The sequence below is a fragment of the Wickerhamomyces anomalus genome (genome assembly GCF_001661255.1).
Source record: "Wickerhamomyces anomalus NRRL Y-366-8 unplaced genomic scaffold WICANscaffold_3, whole genome shotgun sequence".
Classification (NCBI taxonomy): Eukaryota; Fungi; Ascomycota; class Saccharomycetes; order Phaffomycetales; family Wickerhamomycetaceae; genus Hansenula; species Hansenula anomala.
Window position 1 is genome coordinate 324,177 of NW_017567112.1, and position 22,003 is coordinate 346,179.

The 22,003-nt window shown below is 35.5% G+C and overlaps 13 protein-coding genes and 1 non-coding gene across 14 annotated transcripts; 4 read left to right on the forward strand and 10 right to left on the reverse strand.

The window, feature by feature from the left end:
- Positions 1-29: 29 nt before the first annotated feature.
- On the reverse strand, positions 30-1,304 carry ATG17 (protein kinase regulatory subunit ATG17; the record flags this gene model as incomplete). Its single annotated transcript, XM_019183337.1, has 1 exon — positions 30-1,304. One exon carries the CDS (start codon positions 1,302-1,304, stop codon positions 30-32), a length of 1,275 nt encoding a protein of 424 aa, XP_019038869.1.
- A 145-nt stretch (positions 1,305-1,449) lies between these two features.
- Positions 1,450-2,387, forward strand: SPP382 (mRNA splicing protein SPP382; the record flags this gene model as incomplete). The annotated part of the gene is made up of 1 exon (XM_019186295.1): positions 1,450-2,387. A coding segment is annotated over exon 1 (616 nt), but the record flags the coding sequence as incomplete, so codon positions are not given.
- A 1,755-nt stretch (positions 2,388-4,142) lies between these two features.
- Positions 4,143-4,325, reverse strand: MIA40 (Mia40p; the record flags this gene model as incomplete). Its single annotated transcript, XM_019180959.1, has 1 exon — positions 4,143-4,325. A coding segment is annotated over one exon (183 nt), but the record flags the coding sequence as incomplete, so codon positions are not given.
- Positions 4,326-5,060: 735 nt separating this feature from the next.
- On the forward strand, positions 5,061-5,981 carry YKT6 (palmitoyltransferase YKT6). The gene has a single exon (XM_019186296.1). It carries the CDS (start codon positions 5,088-5,090, stop codon positions 5,691-5,693), a length of 606 nt encoding a protein of 201 aa, XP_019038872.1. The 5' UTR covers positions 5,061-5,087; the 3' UTR covers positions 5,694-5,981.
- Positions 5,982-6,002: 21 nt separating this feature from the next.
- WICANDRAFT_t74 lies at positions 6,003-6,076 on the reverse strand. Its single transcript has one exon. It is a non-coding gene; the product is annotated as a tRNA-Asn (tRNA).
- Positions 6,077-6,392: 316 nt separating this feature from the next.
- Positions 6,393-7,372, reverse strand: MCP1 (Mcp1p). The gene has a single exon (XM_019186297.1). It carries the CDS (start codon positions 7,211-7,213, stop codon positions 6,473-6,475), a length of 741 nt encoding a protein of 246 aa, XP_019038873.1. The 5' UTR covers positions 7,214-7,372; the 3' UTR covers positions 6,393-6,472.
- Positions 7,373-7,683: 311 nt separating this feature from the next.
- Positions 7,684-8,163, forward strand: ATG12 (Atg12p; the record flags this gene model as incomplete). Its single annotated transcript, XM_019186298.1, has 2 exons — positions 7,684-8,007; positions 8,055-8,163. Coding segments are annotated over exons 1-2 (215 nt in total), but the record flags the coding sequence as incomplete, so codon positions are not given.
- Positions 8,164-8,477: 314 nt separating this feature from the next.
- On the reverse strand, positions 8,478-9,956 carry WICANDRAFT_83754 (uncharacterized protein; the record flags this gene model as incomplete). Its single annotated transcript, XM_019185590.1, has 1 exon — positions 8,478-9,956. The coding sequence occupies one exon, from the start codon at positions 9,954-9,956 to the stop codon at positions 8,478-8,480; it is 1,479 nt and encodes a 492-aa protein (XP_019038875.1).
- Positions 9,957-10,414: 458 nt separating this feature from the next.
- Positions 10,415-11,947, reverse strand: WICANDRAFT_62255 (uncharacterized protein; the record flags this gene model as incomplete). The annotated part of the gene is made up of 1 exon (XM_019183338.1): positions 10,415-11,947. One exon carries the CDS (start codon positions 11,945-11,947, stop codon positions 10,415-10,417), a length of 1,533 nt encoding a protein of 510 aa, XP_019038876.1.
- A 388-nt stretch (positions 11,948-12,335) lies between these two features.
- On the forward strand, positions 12,336-14,666 carry APC5 (anaphase promoting complex subunit 5; the record flags this gene model as incomplete). Its single annotated transcript, XM_019185591.1, has 1 exon — positions 12,336-14,666. One exon carries the CDS (start codon positions 12,336-12,338, stop codon positions 14,664-14,666), a length of 2,331 nt encoding a protein of 776 aa, XP_019038877.1.
- A 154-nt stretch (positions 14,667-14,820) lies between these two features.
- WICANDRAFT_62257 (60S ribosomal protein eL21) lies at positions 14,821-15,682 on the reverse strand (the record flags this gene model as incomplete). The annotated part of the gene is made up of 2 exons (XM_019183339.1): positions 14,821-15,292; positions 15,672-15,682. The coding sequence occupies 2 exons, from the start codon at positions 15,680-15,682 to the stop codon at positions 14,821-14,823; spliced, it is 483 nt and encodes a 160-aa protein (XP_019038878.1).
- Positions 15,683-16,040: 358 nt separating this feature from the next.
- MLH3 (mismatch repair protein MLH3) lies at positions 16,041-18,277 on the reverse strand. Its single transcript, XM_019182564.1, has 3 exons — positions 18,181-18,277; positions 17,309-18,128; positions 16,041-17,254 (listed from the first exon to the last, which is right to left on the reverse strand). Exons 2-3 carry the CDS (start codon positions 18,043-18,045, stop codon positions 16,069-16,071), a joined length of 1,923 nt encoding a protein of 640 aa, XP_019038879.1. The 5' UTR covers positions 18,046-18,128; positions 18,181-18,277; the 3' UTR covers positions 16,041-16,068.
- A 276-nt stretch (positions 18,278-18,553) lies between these two features.
- On the reverse strand, positions 18,554-20,118 carry CLP1 (cleavage polyadenylation factor subunit CLP1; the record flags this gene model as incomplete). Its single annotated transcript, XM_019180426.1, has 5 exons — positions 18,554-18,661; positions 18,721-19,487; positions 19,537-19,884; positions 19,939-20,025; positions 20,083-20,118. 5 exons carry the CDS (start codon positions 20,116-20,118, stop codon positions 18,556-18,558), a joined length of 1,344 nt encoding a protein of 447 aa, XP_019038880.1.
- Positions 20,119-20,353: 235 nt separating this feature from the next.
- TUM1 (thiosulfate sulfurtransferase) lies at positions 20,354-21,306 on the reverse strand (the record flags this gene model as incomplete). Its single annotated transcript, XM_019183340.1, has 2 exons — positions 20,354-20,402; positions 20,465-21,306. 2 exons carry the CDS (start codon positions 21,304-21,306, stop codon positions 20,354-20,356), a joined length of 891 nt encoding a protein of 296 aa, XP_019038881.1.
- Positions 21,307-22,003: the final 697 nt, after the last annotated feature.

Below are 22,003 nucleotides of genomic sequence, written 5' to 3' on the forward strand. Positions count from 1 at the left end.
AGCATATCTCTCTATGTCTATAGATATCATCATTTACCAATATTTTTTCTTGCCGTAGCCAATGTCGATGGATTGATTTCAGGTAACCCATGAATTTCAAACTTGAGATTACACAAGGGGCTATCATCATTTAAACCCTCCCAAAGATCATTTGGAAGATATGATCCATTGGTTTGGAAAAATGTATCTCTTTTTTTGTAATCATCTTCTTGCAAGGCTTGTAATTTTGTTTTGGCTTCATTGAAAACCTTCTCCATTGATAGCTGAACCCCTTGACGTCTGTCCAATTCCAAAATCAATCTATAGTATGACTCCACAAAACGTTCATAATGGTTGATTAATTGATGGGCCTCGTCACATTTTTCATTAATATCAGTAGACACAGCTTGGAAATCAATAGTTTGTTTATCTAATGTACTCATGACCTGCATTAGTTCATTCTCACCAAAGCTAGTTAAATCTTGGACCAAGTGCTTGAGTTTAATGTCATAAAATTTAGTTGATAGGTAACTATCGATCTTCTTACAACGTTGTTCAATATCTTCAATACATTCCTCTAGATCATTCAAAACATCTGGAACTTCTCGGAAATCTTTAGCCAAAACTTCAAACAATTCTGTCTTTTCAACTTCAGAAATTTCGGGCTCTTCGCCATCAAAGATCCTAGCACCCCTTGAACATTGGTCATAATGATTCGTGAGGGATTCTAGTAGCCCAGCAACTTCTTCCTCTAGTTTGTTATTTTCATCAATGAGATCGGAGATCCAGCCTGCATCATTGACTTCCGTGACGTCTTTCTCTAATTGATTGAACTGCTTGTTGAAACCGTTCAATTTTGTTTTGAGTGCCTCTTGTTGTTGTTCAATCACCACCACATAACTTTCACGGGACTTCTCTAATTCATCCTGTTTTGAAAGCAGTGTTTCCAGTACTTCATTTGAAACAAAATCATATAGAGTCCTATGATCCCCTGATAATAAATTTGCATCTATCTTTATCTGTTTCAGCTTATCAAACTCTTTTCTCAATTCAGTGAGCGAGAGTTCCAAGTAATTCTTTAGTGCTTTGACACTTTGTCTTCTATCATTCAGCCTAAGCTCGACTGAATCATGAATAGTTTCTAGTATTTGGACGAGCTGGTTGATGGAATCTAGTAAGAAATTACTCTTGATCAATTTGCCATTATTTGAACTAATTGTTGATTTGGTGGTTGTCAGCAAAGTGTTAGCCTTAGCACCCTGCGTTTCAGCAGCAGATAGCTTCTTTGTGGCATCCTCTAGCCATTTCTGAACCTCCTGCTCCATTTTAGTTGGGCAATTGAAAGATGTTTGTACCAAGTTGGAAAAGTCAAGTTGAAGTTGATGTGTTTCTGAAATGACAGAATTGAACCAAAAAAAAAACGACTAAAACTATCAAACACATTTTGTTTACTTTTGCAAAAACATCGAATTAAACCCATTATTGGATGATATGAGTGACAATGAAATTATCAATGAGGGCCTTCAGAGGAAACGGAAACTCAACTTGCTTGATTTTATAAAGAATGATGGTCATGAACAGCTCGAACAAGAAAACCCAAACAAATTTGAGCCAATGAATTTCCAACGACCAACTACTGGACTTGGTGGTCCAAAACCCAGAGATGATTATGATGATTATGAAGGAGGAGAGGATGTTGAAATGGAAGATTACGACAGTGATATACGACCTTCTTTTGGAGTCGGTAAGAATCACAATATGTTGTTTACTCAATCTACACCAATGATGTTTCAAAAAGCCAGTGATACTAAAGATGAAGATATAATACCCCAGGAGCAACCCAAAGAGGAAGTGAAACCCAAACTATCATACTCAGATGTTGAAGCATTGGAAAATAAACCAACATCGGTTACTAAGAATACATTTAAAGGAAAAAAATACGGTATTGGTGCCGCATTATTGAAGAAAATGGGCTACATTGAAGGACAGGGTCTTGGTAAACATGGTCAAGGTATCACTCAACCTATCGAGCAAGATGTGAGGAAGGTCGGTGTAGGTATCGGTGGTGGTGTTGTGAAATCAACTAAAAAAGCAAAGGGGAAAATAGATGTTGATCTCTCAGAAGATGATGATTCAAGTGATGAAGAGTACTATAAGGATGTTTCCAAGAAATCATTATATCAAATTATTGTCGAGCTTGAGGATAAAGGTATATCTGTTCCTGCTGAGATCAAAAAAATAAGTGATGTCAATGTCCAGGACTCTCATAAACCGTTCATTATGTTGAAGAAGGCAGGTAATAATAATCTACAAGAATTAACCAATACATTGGATAACTTGAATAATGATCTTGAAGAATCAATGGCTTCATTGAAAATGGCGGAGTACGAAGAAAAAGAATTATCAGATAGTGCAAACGACATGAGATCCTTGTTAGAGTCTTATGAACAATTATCTGAAAAACTAGATTCATTATCTGAAATAGTCAATAATCCAGACTTACAGCTCTCCTTGAAAAGCAAAACACTCAGAGAAACCATTTCCACATTCAGTGATTTTGATTTCTCAAAGATCCCAGACATTGAAATACAAAAGACAATTATTGTGGCAATAAAACCTATAATTATAGACCTTTTCGCAAGATGGGATCCTCTTGATTTTACAGATGATTTTGTATTGGAGGAATTAATAAGTTGGAAGGAAGCAATACCATCGGATCAAAATGAACTATATGGCGAACTTTCCTATTTCCAGAGCTTGTTATATTCTATATGGTACCCCAAAATTGTTGATGCACTATCAGAATGGACAGTGGACCAACCTAACGTTGCCATTACATTGTTGTTGGATTGGAATGAAGTGATTGATAAATCTGTGGTTGATTATTTGACGAATAATATAGTTAAACCAAAGATTATCCAAGCTATTGAAGACTGGAATCCACTTACCCCAACAGATAATTCACCAATTGTTTGGATTTTTGAATACGTTCCATATTTAAAAGATTCTCTTGATGAGATAAAGCAAGAACTTGTTAATAAATATAGTTTACTACTTGAGCATTGGTCTCCAGCTGATAATATTGATGGTCTAGCCTCCTTCAGGGAACTTATCGGATATGAATCTTTCAAGGGATTAATCAAGAGGAAATTAGTCCCAAGGTTGGTCAAGTTATTGAACACAAATATCAGTTTCATGAATCAAAACTTTGAAGCATTGGATATTCTTCAAAAATGGGTGAATTTTATTTCCCATGATTCACTTGAGGTATTGTTCAGACTTGGTTTTTTCAATCAATGGAAAAGATCATTATATCATGAGCTACATCATAGAGATAGCAATTTTGGAGATATTTCTTCTACGTTTGAAAAATGGGTTATGAAGCTACAAGTATTTCATGACTACATCAATTTTATCCAAAGTGAAGTTTATGAGGCACTAGATATGATCAACAACTATCTTGACAATAACAAACTTGTGCCAATTCATAATAGCAGTGTAACAATTTCCAAAATCGTTGAATTAGCTACACAAGATCACACCAGAAAGAAAACAGTGGAGGAGAATGTTCAAGGTATTCCCTCTCATAGGTTGCAAATCAGCTTCAAAGAAGTTGTCGAAAGTTATTGCGCTGCTAATAATTTATTCATCACACCTATTAAGAATGATTTATCGTCGGGCCATTCCTTAATGAAGATCAGTGCTAATATCAATGGTAAAGATGGATTAGTTGCTTATATTGAAGAAGACGTGTTGTGGATTAAAGGTACTAATGGGAGATTTGAACCTATTTCTCTAGACACCTTACAAAATAGATTTTAATGATTAATGACAGATACAGCTACAAGAAATGTAGTAAAAAACACATCTAATTCATTCTCTTTTTTAACTTTTACTTGCCTATTTACAGTAGTGGAGAGCCTTCTTTTCTTTCTAATACAAGGTGGTTTAAATAATTGTTCATGCAAAAATCAGTTTGATTCTTTATTGACTGGAACTTGTTCAGTAATGATTGGGTTGACATCTGCACTTGGAATACTTAATGGTTCAGTAGTGGTAGTGGCAGCTGATGGAGCTTCAACAGCAACCGCAGCTTCAGCTTGTGGAACTTCTGCGTCAGTTGGGGCAGATTCGATTGGAGTATTTTCTTCATCTCTAATTTCTTCACTGTAGATATCTGGATATTTTCTAAAACATGTTTGCATATTTTTGAATTTCTCAATACAATCAAAACCTTTTGGATCAGCTTCTGAATAGATAAAACAACTGAAGGCTTCTTTGAACTCTTCACCACATGGACCATTAGCCATACCACCTAAACATGGACAATCCCAGTTGATTTCACCAGTTTCTGGATTATATGCAGATTGTTGCTTTTCACCTTCTTCATTTTCAGCAGCTTTTGGTTCTTGAGTTTCCGGGGTAGTTACTTCTGTAGTTTCAGCTTTTGGTTTTGATTCTTTAACTTCTTTTTTAGTTTCTAAGAACAATGGTTGAGTCAAGTAGTATGAAGATAATCCGATTGCCATCAATGAAGTAGATAAAGCCCATCTGGACACTGTTTTTGAGCTTGTTCTAGTTGTAGAAGACAAAGATCTTCTTGAGCCTTGGTTTAGCAATAGTCTAGATGAACGTAGGACGGATGAATTTATTATACTTCTATGCATTGTTAATGGATTTGTGTTGATAGATGGAACTGTGATTAATGTTGAGATGACAAATTGTTCTTAATTGAACTTTTTGAAATTTTTGGAGGATTCAGAAATGGTTGAAGCACTCTTAAAAAGGGCCCATGAATTCGCGAGGCTTCTGAGATCGAACAACGGTTTCGAAATACAATATTAGTACAAAATTTTGAATGAAAGAAGCTCAAATGCTCCTTAAATGCTATTTAAAGCTCAAATAATAGATGTATCAGTTTATCACTCTAAGTATTGTCTTCTAAAGGACGAAAATGTCCATTTCCGAGCCAAATCCAAGGTGTTACCCTTCCTGGTTGCCATCAACAACAGTGCAATTGTAATTGTGACAACTACGTTCAAATTCCCTTTCAACATCTAGCAACAACAACATACACATCACAATCATAAAGCAAAGTCCATATCATCATGAAGATCTATTATATTGGTGTTTTGAAGAATACTCCAGGCTCAGACTCTGTCGAATTAGCTCAAGCAAAAGATCTATCAGACTTCAGTTTCTTTGAGAGAAATGGTGTTTCACAATTCATGACATTCTTTAGTGGCACTATCTCCAAAAGAACGGAAGCAGGTAAAAGACAAAGTGTTGAAGAAGGTAACTACGTCGGCCACACCTATACCAGAAGCGAAGGTGTCTCTGGTGTTTTGATTACAGATAAACAATATCCAGTTAGACCAGCATATACATTATTGAATAAAGTTTTAGATGAATTCATTACTTCACATCCACCAATTGAATGGAAAAACTTGTCAGAAACAAACCCAAGCCTACAAATGCCTGAATTACAAACATACATCAAGAAATATCAAGATCCATCACAAGCTGATTCCATAATGAGAGTTCAACAAGAACTAGATGAAACTAAAATTGTATTACACAAGACAATTGAAAGTGTTTTAGAAAGAGGTGAGAAGTTGGACAGTTTAGTTGATAAATCAGAAGCGTTATCTGCAAGTTCTAAAACATTTTACAAACAAGCAAAGAAGACTAATTCATGTTGTATTATTATGTGAGAGTGCTGCTTTAAGCTGAATAATGTTGGTCTAATGTGTGCGTTAAAGGCGACATTATAGCATGTGATACATGAGAGCTACCTATTGAACATTTGAACTAATCAATCAATTATATTTCCATTTTTAATTTCATTTTCATTTCGGGTTTATTTTTTTTAATTCGGTTTAGGTTTAATACAACATAACCATAAAATATAACCATTTTCGAATCGTAATATGATAACCAATGTTATAAATCATCTATATTTAGCTTTAACAGTCTAGTTATACCAAAAAAAAGGGGTTTCCCCCGAAAAAATCAAAAAATAGCGACCCCGGACAGGATCGAACTGTCGATCTTGTGATTAACAGTCACACGCCTTAACCAGCTTGGCCACGGAGTCATTTTCAAAAAATTGAAAATTTAGATGCAGTTTTGAGAAGCACGGCCGGTTTACATCCGAACACCGCAAATATTTGATATCCTCTTCAAGAAAGTGATATACCGAACTAAAAGGGCAGTGATGAGGTTTAATGTTATCAGCATGTCTCTATATGACTACTTAATTGGCTATGTGTCTGGGGATCCCATGAAAAGTACACGTTTTGCGGGACATGATAAATAATCTCGCCTGCAACTCAAAGAAATGCGTCAGAATACTATCATCAATATCAATATTAATTTCCTGCTGGCAAGTACTACACAATGAGCTGTCTATATACGCTTATTGATAAGCTATACATTTGTTTTAATGTAATTACGTAGTATAATGTAACAAAAATCTGCAATTGAACAACTCTCAAAACTTCAAATAGAAACGATCAATGTATAGATCAAATTGTTTTTGAACAAACTTAGCAACAGTGATATTTGTATCAACTTTCGAAAGAGAGTAAATGCTGTAAATACCAATCAAACTTATCAAATTCACTAAACCAGCACCAATTTTACGTTTTGTTAGACTTTTAACATTCAGCCATTTCATCCAGCCTGATATTATATGATATGTTGTGAATCCTATAAGTGATGGATACACAATCCAGTTCAGTATAGGGCCTGATGTGTGTCTCACGTCATTGAAAATATAAGAAATGTAGTCCAGTGAAATATAGCTACTATCACCTTCCACTAACAATGGTACAATTCTAGTTTGGAGAGCATGATAAGCAACTAATGGTACACTCAAATATCCTGTGGCTTGTAATGGAGATAAACCAAACTTTCTAAACAAATAACTTTTTCTGAAACCAAAACCAAAGAAATTTGTGATACCACCCATTAGACCAACTTCAGAATCGTCATTGACACTAACTTCACCATCATAACTTTTTGAAATTGTATCTTTATCAAGTTGACTATTGCGCCTTTTCCTTTTCAACTTATTATCAAGAGCTTTTGAGCCACCATATTTCTCTCTATATCTTCTGTTTCTTAATATTCTTAACGTGATACCACTCAGGACATGAAGTGATAAACTACCCCAAACTAATATGTTTTCTAAACCAGATCCTTGATAAATGGTTCTACTCATTGAAAGCATTTCATTTCCAATACTTTCAGAGATTACTGGACCTATCATAACACTGGTACCATGAAGAAATGAAAATATTGTAAACGTATAAGATGAGTATTTTTGGATTGAGGACAAGATGGGTATTAGTCTTGATGAATTTTTCTGTGATGGACCGAATGATGGACTGGTATATTCATCGGTGAGCTCTAAAGGAATTGGTGAGGCTGGTTTCAACTTTGATGGATCCTTAGAAGGCATTTTAATATGATTTGTTGGCCCTTTGCATAGAGTAATTGTTCTAATAAAGAGATTACATTCAGTATTATTTCATTGGTTCGGCAAGAAAACGCTTGAGAATTCGCGAAACAGTACTTAAAGTAGTGGCCGGTTGCAAATTTGGTGTTATGTATGTGCAGCTTAAAAAAGGTGACAAAACATTTGAGCCAAATTTAGCCAGCTTTATTACAATTGTACTTAATCAAAGATGGATTTATTGGTATCGGAAAATGAATCTTCAAGCAGTGAAGTGCTATCAAACTCTAGGCAATTGAGTGAACAAAGAGGAAGAGATGAACAGACGAGGACAAGCTCAGGATTTCCCACAAAGATACGACAAGAAGAATACCAAAGTGCACTATCCACTGATGATGAAGATGAAGAGGAGCAAGAAAAGTCAGACAGTCCTAATGACCGCGTTGCTGATATCAAGAATGAAATGCTCAAGTCCAAGATAACCACGTCTGCCTCGGTCATGTTAACAAGACTGCCCCCAAATTCTAGTAAGGTCATAAAGGAAGTTACCAAAGAAACAAATTTTAAAAGTAAGTTTAACTAAGACTCTTAGTTGCACAATACTAATATGACCTAGTTACAATAAGATGCCAACCGATAGGGTCAGCTCCTCAATTGAACCCGACAGTGTTCAAAATTTCAGACACACAACCGTTTGCTACATTGATCAAATTTATTAACAAAAAACTAAAGAAGAAACTACCGAATAAAGAAGATGTGATATATTGTTATGTCAACAATTCATTTGCACCATCTCCTGATGAAATCATTGGAAATTTATATAAGGTATGTTATATTTTGAAGCTTTTATTTTGGGGGTACTAACGTTAGCTTAGCACTTTGCAACTAACAGTGAATTGGTTGTCAGTTATTGCAATGTGGTTGCTTTTGGATGAAATAGCTACTGGAGCCCAAATTTAACTATTAAGTATTAGATTATTAATTCTATACACAATAATGCAAATGATGACGATGATGATTATGATGCAAAGGTATGCTATTAATTTGTGGTAGCATTGACGGCTTTCAACTTGCGAGCTTCTTCTCTTTCTTTTCTCTTTAATTGCCAACCAGAAGCATATTTTAATGGTATAAGTAATAATAAGGCAGCTACAGCACCTAAGGCTGCTAAGAGTGTGAATGTTCCTCCAACTGTCATGCTTTTGTTCATAGAAGCCAATGCAGCGATGAAGACAGCACCTGTAATACATCTTGTTAAATTAACAGCAGAAGTTGCAGCAGAGCTCTTGGAGGGATATAAATCAATCAACAATGTGGTATTTATTCCATTGACCCCCATGCAACCATAACTGATGAAGAAAGCACTGACTAAAACACTGGCAACATGAACTCTTTGGTCTAAACACCAACCGAACATTATTGTAAATAGGTCAGTCATTAAAGCATAAGGAACTGCAATCTTAATACGAGTTTTGAAATGGTTGAATACTTCTTTCTCACCAGTTAGTCCAGCTTTTTGTCTATCCTCAAATTCCTTCAAAGATCTCCTGTAATACCAATCCAATAAACGACCAGACATAAATGAGCCAAATAAACCACCAATACCACCGGGCAAATAGCATAAACCGATCTTCATCACTGAATAGCCATAACCCTTAGATAATTGATCACTTAGTTCTGTAAGCTGTACAGTCCAAAGTGCAAAATGTATAGCACCTGTCAACAAACAAAGTGAGACTTCTGGAACACCAAGAATTCTAATGGAGCTCAACAAGTCGATCTTCCCTTGTTCAGCTTTTGTTGATAAATCAGGTTCATTCAAACGCCATTTTCTTTGTATATTTGGTAATAATAATATTGGAGATTTGTTAATAATGGACTTTGGTTTTATGGAACCATTGCCAACAATGGACCTTTTAGTTTCTGGTAACAATAGAGAGTCGAGGATAAGCACAACACCACCACCAATAGCTAAAAACCAGAAGATTGCTCTCCAATCAAAACCTGCAATCAACCCAGCACCGATTAAGGACCCAAATGCTTGACCCATTAGTGTAAATCCAGTTGTTAAACCAACATACCAACCTCTTTCATGACGGAGAGTGTAGTCACCAATAACACCACAACTTATAGAAATAGCTGGTGATATACCAGCCGATTGAATACACCTTAATACTAAAATCAGTGCGTAAGAGTTTGAGACTGCAAGACCTATAGAAGCACCAATAAATATTACCAAACATACTAAAAGCACTGGTCTTCTTCCATACTTATCAGCAAATGCAGCAAAGAAAGTTGGTGATAAACCTTGAAAGACCATATAGACGACAACAGAAACATTCACCAACTCCTGATCGATATGGAAATAACCTTCTAAGATTTGTAGAGCTGGATAATAGATTGGTGAGCCAAATGAAGACCAAATAGCTGTACTTGATGAAAGAAACACTAGTAAATATTTCTCATTGACAGAAAACACAGTATGGTCTGGCATGCGTTGTGAAGAAACTTGATGCATTTCCTCATCCTTTTCACCTGCTGAAATATTAGTCACTGATCTGGAGGTACCATCATCTGCCTCGTCACAAGAGCCTACTCCTGCTTCAATATTTGAGTGTACTTGATTCACTGAAGTCATGTTTGCCTGTACCGAAAACTTTGTGTAATATTATTGAAACATAATTGCGGTTGAGCCAACCTATATATATCTCAATACACTTGAGTCCAAACGCTTAAGTAACAATACTGAGCGGATATACAACTGCTTTTATTGCAATTTTTGGAATTTTTCATTCCCTTAAACCCAATAGCAGATTTTGCTTTTTCCATTCACGGAGTTTCATCCAAAAGAGGAAAGCGGCCGAGATTGAAAGGATTTAAAATTGTACCATATTATTCATTAAATTCTATCAGATCCTTTGATATATATACTCTATTCAATTCCATTCCATTAAAGCTACCATACCCATTATTAATTTAGTCATTTCGTTTCCGTTGTTCCCTAGCATCTCTAGCTGCGCTCCATTTCATACCAAACTTTAAAGGAATGTATAGTAGAGCACCAGATATCAACCCTAAAGCACACATCAATGTAAAAGTACCACCGATTGTCATACTTTTGTTCATAGAAGTAAGTGCTGCAACAAAAATAGCACCTGTGAGACACCTCGTGAGATTAACACAGGAAGTAGCAGCAGAACTATTTGAAGCATAGAGATCAATCAGTAATGTAGTGTTAATACCAACCAGAGCCATGCACCCATTTGAAATCAAAAATTCACTCACTAGAACGGTTGAGACATGTACCTTCTTTGCCAAACACCATCCATACATCAATGTAAACCCATCAGTGACAATAGTATATGGAACAGCAACAAGTACTCTTGATTTCACAATATTGAATTTCTCATATTCGCCGATTAGACCAGCCTTCTTTTTATCTTCAAACTTTACATATTCTCTTCTATAAACCCAATCAAGTATACGACCTGAATAGAAAGAGCCAAAGAGACCTCCAACACCAGCTGGTAAGTAACAAAGACCAATCTTCATGACTGAATATCCATAAGATTTTGACAACTCGTTCGTCAATGAGGTTAGTTGAACTGTCCATAATCCATAGTGAATAGCACCATTCAATAGACATATTGCAAGTTCAGGCTTTTTCAATATTTTTAAAGAGGCTAAAAAGTCAGTTTTCTTTTGTGGAGCAAGAGTGGAATAATCAGGATCATCAAGATCCCATTTTCTTTTATAGTAAGGGATCAATAGCGCTGGAGCTCTATCGATAAAGTGCTTTGGTGTTATTGATCCATTTCCCACGATGGAACGCATTGTCTCTGGTAAGCAACACAACATCACTAAAAGTGTAACACAACCACCGATAGCCAAAAACCAAAAGATAGCTCTCCAATCGAATGCTGCGATTAAAGCTGCACCTATTAGAGCCCCAAAAGCTTGACCAAAAAGTGTAAATCCACTTGTCAATCCAACAAACCATCCTCTTTCTTTACGTTCTGTCCAATCACCCGTAATACCACATGCTATTGCCACGGCAGGAGAAATTCCAAATGATTGTATGCATCTCAACACTAATATTAAAGCGTATGAGTTGGAAACGGCTAATCCTATTGACGACCCTATGAATATCAGCAAACAAACAATCAAAACTGGCCTTCTCCCATATCTATCTGCAAATGGGGCAAATACTGTAGGTGATATACCCTGACAGATCATATAGACCACCACAGATACATTCACTAACTCCTCGCTGATGTCAAAGTAATTCTCCAATATTTGTAGAGCAGGATAGTAAATCGGTGAACCAAACGACGACCAAATAGCTGTACTAGCTGCCAATAGAACTAGGATATATTTCTCAGATTTATCAAAAACAGTATGCTTTGACAATTTTTTAGTTGAAACATTATGATCCTCTTTCTTTTTCTTTTCTGAATCATTCACCAGTGGTGATGTATATCCTGAAGTAAGCCGCTCTTCATTTGACATTTCCTAAATTTGTAATGATCTAAATTTCCTTTTGATTATTATCAAGATATTTTCCAAATTTCAAGCACGCAGTAGTTTTGAGATAAACTGCAATATGATCAACCCCAGGCATATAGTTGAGCTTTATAAAGGAACCTATGCTTTTCAAGTACAACTTTTGAAAGGTGACCACTATTAATGAAGATGCATTCACTGATGTACAATAGTTTTCAAATTCGCGAAGCTGGTACACTTCATAAGCCAGTTCCGGCTTACCCTCGAAATTAGGATTTGTTTTGATTTTAAAACGTCAAACATAAATTCGATAGAAAACTTGCAACATTCAATAGGCGCCAATCGCATAGGAAAGGTGTGATAGAGGTTTCATATTTGATTTGAGTGGAACTTAATGGAGCAATCATCTACAAAGGTGGTTTTGACGCCCTCTTTTGCCCCTTATAAGATCGTGCTACTCACATTGATAGCTGCATATTGTGCTGGTATTTTACCAAAGAAAACTCATAGGCCATTACTCACTACAATAGTTAAATATATTGAGCGTCCCTCTATTTATCATGACACTGAGAGCTCTGTGAATGTCCCAACCCTTGATGAGATTTTGAGAAATATCAAAGAATCATGTTTGAAAGCTGATCCAGTGGAAGGTGTTTCGTATGCTCATGATATAGAACAAAGATTACTACATGCATTGTGGTCCTTGAAATCATTAGATTCACTACATTCATTTATTAACAGGGCAAGGTCAATGTTGACGAAAAACTTAAAGGATGCATCCTTATTTATGAATAGTAAACCTGCTGGGTCCGTTCCTAAATATTTACTCACAAGATCAAGTTTCTTGGGAAATTTCGTTACAACTTGCATTGCCAGCTTTGAAACACTTGAGTTTGATAAATCTGAGCTGCTATGGACATCATTTGTGAATTTTAGAATATCCAGTAAGTCAAAGTGGGTTAAAAAACATGCTGAAAGAATCCCTGATGTCCATGATTTTTTTGGTACAGCAGACAAAGATGATGACTTTTCTCAGTTGAAATCCGTCTTCAATTATTTGCCTTTGAATGAAAATGAGATAAGAGAAGAGATTGTTTTAGTATCACAAGAAGATTTGTCCAAGTTACTTGACCACCAAGTCCATATTCTTGAAACATATGGAACACCAACCTCTCCTGAGTTAAGACGAACCTTGGCACTTATGACACAAGCTGAAACAGGGAAACTACCTTCTATTCATTACATCAAGTATCTTGAGTCTTTAAGAAGTGCAGACTATGAAGGTGCGTTTTATTCATTACACCGGTACTTTGATTATATGATGAGTAACAGAAGAACTGTCTTTTACCACTATGCCTTGTTATGTTTGGCCACTTTGCATGCTGCATTCGATTGTGAACAGGAGGCTATTCGGGCAATTGAAGAGTCTATCTCTGTTGCTAGAGAGAATAAAGACTATACCTGTTTAAATTTTGTCTTGTCATGGTTATTCAATTTCATGAAGGATAGACCAACAATAAAGCATGACTTTTACCTTTCAAATACTCATCTTTTGCAGTTTTTGAAAACCAACTCTGGACTAACGTCCTCATCCTTACATTCCACTGCTTATCAATCGGAGGCCACACAGATCATGATGGAAGGTGGGTCAACAAGCTCAGTGTTAGAGTCATTAACAAAAGCTGCACATATATCATTGTCTGAAGATAGCTCTCTAGTTTCATTCATCAGTTATTGTGCGTTGGCCAGTGCTTTTTGGTTTAGGGTTGGTAACTATGATTTAGCGAAAGCTTATTGTGAAATCTCTTTGGAATCAAGTACGAGTATCAGCCAGAAGGTTTCCATTTTCATACGCAAGGCATCAGTTGAGTACTCGCTTGGTAATGTCGAAGAAGCATTCATTATTTTAGAGAAACAAAAGTCACTGGTATGCTCAGATTTAAGATTGAGCAAAGAGTTGGTGAGCCACAAACTTATATTGTTATCAAGGCAATGCATTAGAAGTTCACGTTGCAGGATGGCAAAATATTATTTGGAGAAACTAGAAGCACAACACCACGTCAACATAGATATTGAAAGCGAACTACAGTATTTAACTGCATGTTTACATCTGAGACTTGGAAATCTCCAATTAGCTTTTGACATTGTGTCAAAACAGACATCCACATATGCTAGGAAAGCCAGTAATAAATTTTGGTTTTTAAAATTCAGTTTATTACACTGTGAAATTATGAGCCAAAGCTCCACTCCTGCTCGTGCATTTTCTAGCACAATCAAATGCATACAATCAGCTTCAAAATCTGGCTTCACGCTAGTTGTTCTTGAAGGTGTTCTCAAGTTGGCCGATATATTAATGAAATTAAACAAACTTGAAGATGCTAGAGGGTTATTATCTGATTGTATTCCTTACTTTGAACAACTGTCAGACCTAGCGTTGAAATCAAAAGCATATCAAGTTATTGCTGAAGGTTTGATAAGCTTATTCAAGACTGAAGATATTGATAGGAAAAAGAAAATTCAGCAACTTACTAAGATTGTGGATCATTTGGAAAAGTCTATTGATGGTTTCAAGAAATTATCCATGTTTCAAGAGATAAAGAAATGTTTAGAGTTGCAGATTAGTATTGGGAAAAAAATCAATCATGAAGAAATGCTAAACCATGCCCAATCATCCTTGGTTAGTATTGATTTAAAAATCAAAGAAGAGTTAGCTATACAAAACTAGCTCAAATTACGAATTAAATGTTTAATGCCTTTTTCACTACAGTAGTCTGTGTTTTTTTTTAAATTATCGACCGGTAAACCCTATTCTATTAAAATAGATTTTTGAACATAGTACACAGAAAAACAAAATATAAAATGAACCTATTATTATTCGTTTAAATGAAAGTTTCGTATGGAACTGGAGCTAAGGTTTGTGGAACGTTACCAACAGTAGCAACAACTCTAGCATCTCTTGGTTTCGCTGGTTGACGTTTTAATTGGACAGCTTGACCAGTTGATTTAGCTTCAGCACGTTTAGCAGCGTTAGTTTTAACACGGTCTAAAAATTCTTGACGACATTTAGAGTGTTTGATGTGTTCAACTCTTAAGTTGATACGTTTTTCTAAGTAACGGTTACCAACAACTTTGTTGACAATAACACCAACTGATGATTTGGTAACGTTGTAGATGATACCAGTTTTACCGTGGTAAAATTTGTGTGGCATACCTTTTTGGATAGAACCGTTAGCTTTGATATCAACAATATCACCAACTTTGTAAATTTTCAAGTAGGTGGATAATGGAATAGCACCATGTTTTTTGAAGTCACGTTGGAAAGCGTAACGAGTACCTGATCTGTAACCACGACTAGTTCAAAATAGTTAGTAAATGCTTTTTATAAATGCATTGTTTGAGAGAGTTCATCAAAGCTCTTTGCTGTCTTGTCTCTGTAGCTGATTTCAGATTATTCTTAAATTTATTGAAAAACTAATTTACATCTTTTTGAGGATGTTTGAATTGTTCTTCACGATTTACATTTATCTTTTTATTTGTTTCCTTTACCATGGTCCATAATCTTGCTATATCTGAGATCTCTATTATCGTTTCTTCTTCTTTGATGACTGGATGTTGAAAAATATTTGAACGATTGAAAAAATAGTTTGAACTTCTTAACTCTTCACATAACTGATATAAAACGACACTCTACACTCTTCTGAACTCTCATCTCTATCTTATATCCACATACCTTTTACCCATTTTGTTCTATATTGATGTAGACTGGTTTGTAAGATGTGTGTAGAATTCAGGTTCTTTCAAGTGATTTTCAATTTTATCAAAAAAGAGTTGTGTTTTGGAAAATTTGAGTTTAGTTTGTCACGTGAATTCGTTACTTTCGAGGGCTCTTAACTATGTAGTACAGGTCGGGTCTAGAGGTGAAAATTTCAAAAATGTCCGGATGTTGGAGATAAATCTTGAAAATCTGAAAAAAAACCTTTAGAAATTAGCCCTATATGTGATCATGTGACATATGGTGTTTGGATGCGGTGTCCCACAAAAAGACTTCAAAGTTCAACGTTTTTGTGTTTTTGTGTCAAAAGTTCTAAAATCGATGTTTACACTACATCAACGGTCGAGTCCAAAATTCATTTATCGAAGCTGGATAGTTCACATATAGGAATAATTGAAGGTCTTCCGTGAGCACATTGAAATGGTGATTTGCACTTTGAAAGTTCTTTGATCATCTGCTCACATTCATTAACTGTTAGTTTTTTCCCAAACATGATTGCTGATCTACAAGCTTTGCTGTTAATGAGATCTATCAAAATAGTTGGAACAGCTTGCAAAGAGGACCACCAATCTTTTGAAAGACTTTTTAACTTTGATTTGTTGTGAAGATCATATAGGTGCTGTGCTAAGCATTTTTTCAAGAATGCTAGATCGGAATCAAGCTTGGGGATAAGTAAATCAGGAAGGTGTGTTATTGTGGCAACGTTTTCAGTATTCAAAACATATCTAATACCCCAAGTATTCAACTGTGCTTTATATTGGTGAAGTAACTCGGTTTCCAAGTTATTGAATTTAAGATCAAATTGGTTTTCACCTAGCTTTATAGAGAGATCATGGAAAGGGTCTTGTGCTGCTTCAATGAATTCTTTCAAATAACGTTCAACTTTTATTCTTTCATCACAGGCGTGTTGATCTATTATAAAAAGTCTTGACCTTGGTTTGTTCATCTTCACAAGAATGAATTTGGTATCCACTTGGGAAACAACTTCACAGCAGCTTTCCAATGAATCTCTCGAAATATTCACTTCCTGTACCAGTTGCAGCCTGTTGCTTTCAGCTTCGAAATCATACCCTTTATGATTATGACAGCTATGTTCCAGCTGCTGTGTTTGTTTGTTTGATTTGAGTAGCTTGTTCAACGTTGAAGGTAATACCATTTTATTGTGAGATGATTCACCATTTGTTGTTTGAAGCATTCCTGATATTTCTTTTTGATTTAATTTGCCCATCTTGAGTTTAGAGTTCAAAACTAGCCCAATTTCAGAACTGCTATACGTTTCATTGGAAATCCTCTGTCTTTTATCTTGGTGAAGATCGGTATTTGTGTTTTGCTGAAGTTTTGGATTTGAAATTTTTGCAACATTATAATCATTGGTCTTCAAAAAGCTTTTCATAATTTTAAGCACCAAAGGTGTAACAATATCAAGATATTTAGAAGATTCAATATCTTTGGAAGGGTTTTGGATGATATCAGATATAGACACTGGTCCCGAAATAATCACCACAAAAACTGGATACCTTGAATAGGGTGAACCCACACTGCTGGCTGATTTGGCTGGACTTCTTCCTTTATTGGGGGAGGTTTCCAGTTTAGACATTGAAGGAATCAATATATCAGGCTGTGATCCAAACCCTGCATTGGTAAACAACCTATTTATCTCTTTAAACAAATCAGGACTCTTCAAGACTCTGTTGTCCCAAATCATAAATTGATAAGCTTTTGATTGTACTGGTATTTTACCTATAACCCCAGTCACTTTATAATCAAGATAACTTGCATGCAACAATTGGTGATGATTCTTCAATGATATTCCATATATAGTACTGATTTTCCTTATGATATTGGTGTGTAAAGAGTCAGTGCAACTCCCATCAACTTTACATATAAGCTCTTTAGATTTGTTGGTGGCCTTATATGCGGTAATTGTTGTCTCCTGGTTGGTGAAAGTACATTGTGATATGACATCTCTAATTTCTTGAAGGACTTTGTAATCTCCTTCTTTCTTTGCCTGTGTTTTTCTAACTGGTACATTGGAAAATAGGTTGTTGACCATGATTAGTGTACCATGCTTTTTCGGCTGTTCAGTGAAAAGCATAGAATCTTCTTCTATGAGCTTTGGTTGAAACAACCTCTTTGAGTTACCAATAGATGTATAGAAACTTGATTCATAATCCAAAGTCTTTGATAAAATAACCATTGTTGACATTGAACCAATGGAATGAAGAGCTTGGCCTCTAAACCCAAACGTGGTAATTTTTCTTAGTTCATCCAATGTCTTGAGTTTTGAAGTATAGTTCAATGAACCAACTTCAGAAAGGTCGTCTGGAGACATGCCCACACCATCGTCTTTAACAGTGAAAGAAAGCGCTTGTATATCAATAACCACTTCAATATTTCTAGCGCCCGCGTCAAAGCCTTTTCTTTTGTTAGTTTTCAATTGAATGAAAGAATAAAAGTTAATAATTACTGTTTTGAATCACTTCTCGTAGAGCATCAGTTAAAGAGCTGATAACAACATGAGATCTGAGCACAACTGCAACATCTTTATCAAGTTTTTGAATGTTATTTTGTTGCTGTTCTGGCATTTGAAGTTCAATATCTGTTCATTTGGATTCACTACTGATGAGAGACTCTTGAAGGCTTGATCTCCTTTGAATCTTCTGAAATCAACAATTAATAGACCCAGCAGACAGCAGTCATGGACAAGTTCGAATAGTTGCGGTTAAATGATTGTGGTTCAACGTCTTTGACACAATTTTGAAAAAATATCAATCGGTATATACAGCATCTTTTAGCCTTTTCTACAAGATCATTTGAAATCATTAATTTATGACATTGGTCTCTATTCAAAATAACGGTAAGCTCCTAATATCATTGCATTATCAGGCAATCTTCCAGGAACGGGCATCAAGATTCGAAGCTTTGTCTTCGTATCATCAACATCAGTTCTAATTCAACAAAGTTAGTAACAATCAAAAAAAAATGGAATAAATAAGATAATACTCACATGACTGCAAACCCTAACACTCCGCTTCGCAGGAGAATGTCAACATCATCGTTTTTACCTGCTTGTAATATGGCAACAACACAATGTTGTAATGTTGAAGATGAAGGTTCAACTTTTTCAAGTAATTTTGGGGCCTTCGAGTCTCGTTCATCTGATTCATCTTCGCCAATTGGCAAAACAGATGAGATGTAATCATTTGTTTCAACATATGGTTTGTAAACATTAACCACTGTAAAATCAACATGAACGGTATATGGTGATAAAATAGTTTTTGAAGTACCGTAAAAGTACTCTCTAATGCTTTTTTGTTGAACTTGTCTTGTAAATGCGTCATCTCTTTCAACACAACCACCAGATTTTGGAACTTTAACGATTGTAACTTTTTCTTTAAATCTTTTTTTCAAATCAATATATAATCTTTCATTCCCCACAATGCAAAGAACATTGATTTCAAAATCTGAAACGATATCTTCAATTAATGAGGCATCTTTGATATTCAAAGGAGGTGTATCAACAATCATACCAGATTTGTTAACTTCTTCATCTTCCTCCATCCTACTGCAAACAGTGACACCTAATCTTGAGACATTATGCTTGTAGAATCCAAGATTTTCATCAATAGTTTCTAGCCCATAATATCTAACATTTGGTTGCTTTGGATGTAACAATGTTGGACCTGTGGTATACGTTTGACCCCAGCCTTGTTCGACGTCAAGAATGTCTGAAATTGGAGCAGCAGAAAGTGTACCTGGGATGGAATAAACACCCTGAGATTTGTTAGTAGATATCAATATGTAAATAAACCGCCACACATACCTCATTAGGATTCAAATTCACAACCATTGGTTGATGGTCCATTCTATTCGCATAACTTGCCAAAATCTTTGCCAATGTTGTCTTTCCAGAATCTTTAGCACCCAAAATTAACACTCTTGGACCTTTCTTTGTATTTGCCGCTTCATATCTTAAGTTTTCCAAAGCGAAATGCAGATTGATATAAGCATTCATTTGAGTTTCTTCAGATGTATACTCTGAAGAAACATTACCGGAGTATTCAATCTTTGCACCTTGATGTGAGTAAATTGCAGATTTTGTTCCAGTGAAACTGTATTCATAATCATTTGTAAGTTCTGTACCAAATATTTCAGCAATGCCTTCGAGAACCTAGTTTTCCTTGGTTAGTCTTCAACATTTCAGTGATATCAATATAGCACATACTTTAACAGTGGCAGTATCTTCAAACCCAACTTCAAATCTCCATTCTGATTTAGCACCGATTTCAACTTCTTCCTTTGCAAGTTTCTCCTTGAGTAAATTAGTTAGCATTGAGATGAAAATCAATAGAACAGAACAGCTACATACACTTGTATCGGCGTTTGCCAAGCCTGGAAGTGACATTTTATTGAAATTAATGGATCTATGTTACTTCGAAGAATGTTAAAAGTGGTGAAGTTGTTCTTGTTTATAATTTTTCTTTCCAACAGTACATTTTTAAATCTGTTTCGGGCACTACTATGGTAAACTTTTAAAATGAACGAATTATCAAGTTTTCCTTATTTTGAACGTTAAAGTCTATAACATCTACAGGTTACTATTTCTTTTGATTTAAAGTGACATAAGTTATTCCAACCGGTTACTCTCCTTTGATAATCATTTCAGGGCCAGCCCTTTGAGCATATTCACTAGGGAAAGTTATGGTTAGTATGTCAATCTCATTTGATAGATTTCTTGAAAAATTACTCACGTCCAGCTACCATCATAGACCTGAATCCCACTCTTGCTGAGACCGGCACTATCTAATGCAGCCTTCAAAATACAAGCAGTGACACCGGTACCACACATCACAATGGTTGGTTTTTCAGGATCAAACCCTGTTGATTTAACAACCTCTTTCAAAGCAGATGGTTCTAAAAACAAATTACTTTCACCAAGGACTTTTGGAAACGGAAGAGATTTTGCTCCTGGTGCGTGTCCACTTGGTAAACCTGGTCTTGGTTCAGGTGCCTCGCCTGTGAATCTATCATGAGATCTTGCATCCAGGATGTTGTATTTTTCTCTTTGGTCTTCGTTTGATACAATGTCATAAAACTGTTCAAAAGTCACAAATGCCTCTCTATCTATACCTGATGATTTGTACTCTGAAGTATCTGACGGATTTGTAGACTCAAAATGCTCAATTGGGTATTTGAATTTCTCATACTCAAGATAATTGTTCAACAAATAGACATGTTTATGGCCAAAAACTTGAAAAGTCCATGCAACTCTAGGAGCGGAAAAATTACCAGCTTTATCATAAACTATCAACTTGTCTGTTTTTTTCAACCCAATCCGTGATACACCAGAATTAAATTCTTCCACTGTTGGTAACATGTGGGGATAAGGGGAGGTTTTATCAATAACTGCATCCAAATCGAAAAATTTAGCATTTTCCAGTCTTTCTTTGATGAAATCAGCCTTAGAGTCTCGAGGATTATTTGGCATGTACCATGATCCATCAATTGGAATGACTCTGGCGTCTGATCTCGCTGTCCCAAGTAGAGCTCTAAAGGCAACTGGTGATAAAAGCTGGATAGGTTTTGTTGACATTTTAGCTGGCAATATGATTGTTAGATTTGAGGATTGGCAACTTTTTCTCAATTAACACTTTATACCTCAAGACTTCGAAAATGATGGTTTCTGGGCTGTTGAATCAGGTAGGATGGTGGTAATTAAAGGTGTAAATTTGTACTCGATCTTCAGTCTGGACTCTCTGGTAATCTATCACGATAGCGCGAAAATGTCGGAGAGCATCATGCATTGGCTTTGGGCCAATCACAACACATTTTGTTGTCTATTTTTGAAATTGACTTTCATCAATTCACTGCAGATATCTCTATAAATTACAGCAGCAGGTGTATTCTGTAAGCTACTCAACCAAAGTTGTACCATCTGTGCATGAAAGAAATATTAGTGTTTGATTAATAATTGATTACATAATCATAGTACAAATAATATCCAAATATCAAATTAATGATGTATTGCGTTATATTATTCAAAATCGAATGACAATAATTACATTTATGAATATTCCAGCACTCCCAGCATCTCGAATGAGCCAAAAATCAATATATGTTTTTCCAAGTTTTGTCAGAAGGTCAACGTAGTATTTGCAAACTTTTTTTTTTGTATACAATAACGTTTATTTCACTTATACTCATTTACAAATTCACTTATCTAAAAAAATTGCACTCTAATTTGTGACTCTAATTGAATCTTAGATGCATACAAAAAAAGACTAATAAAG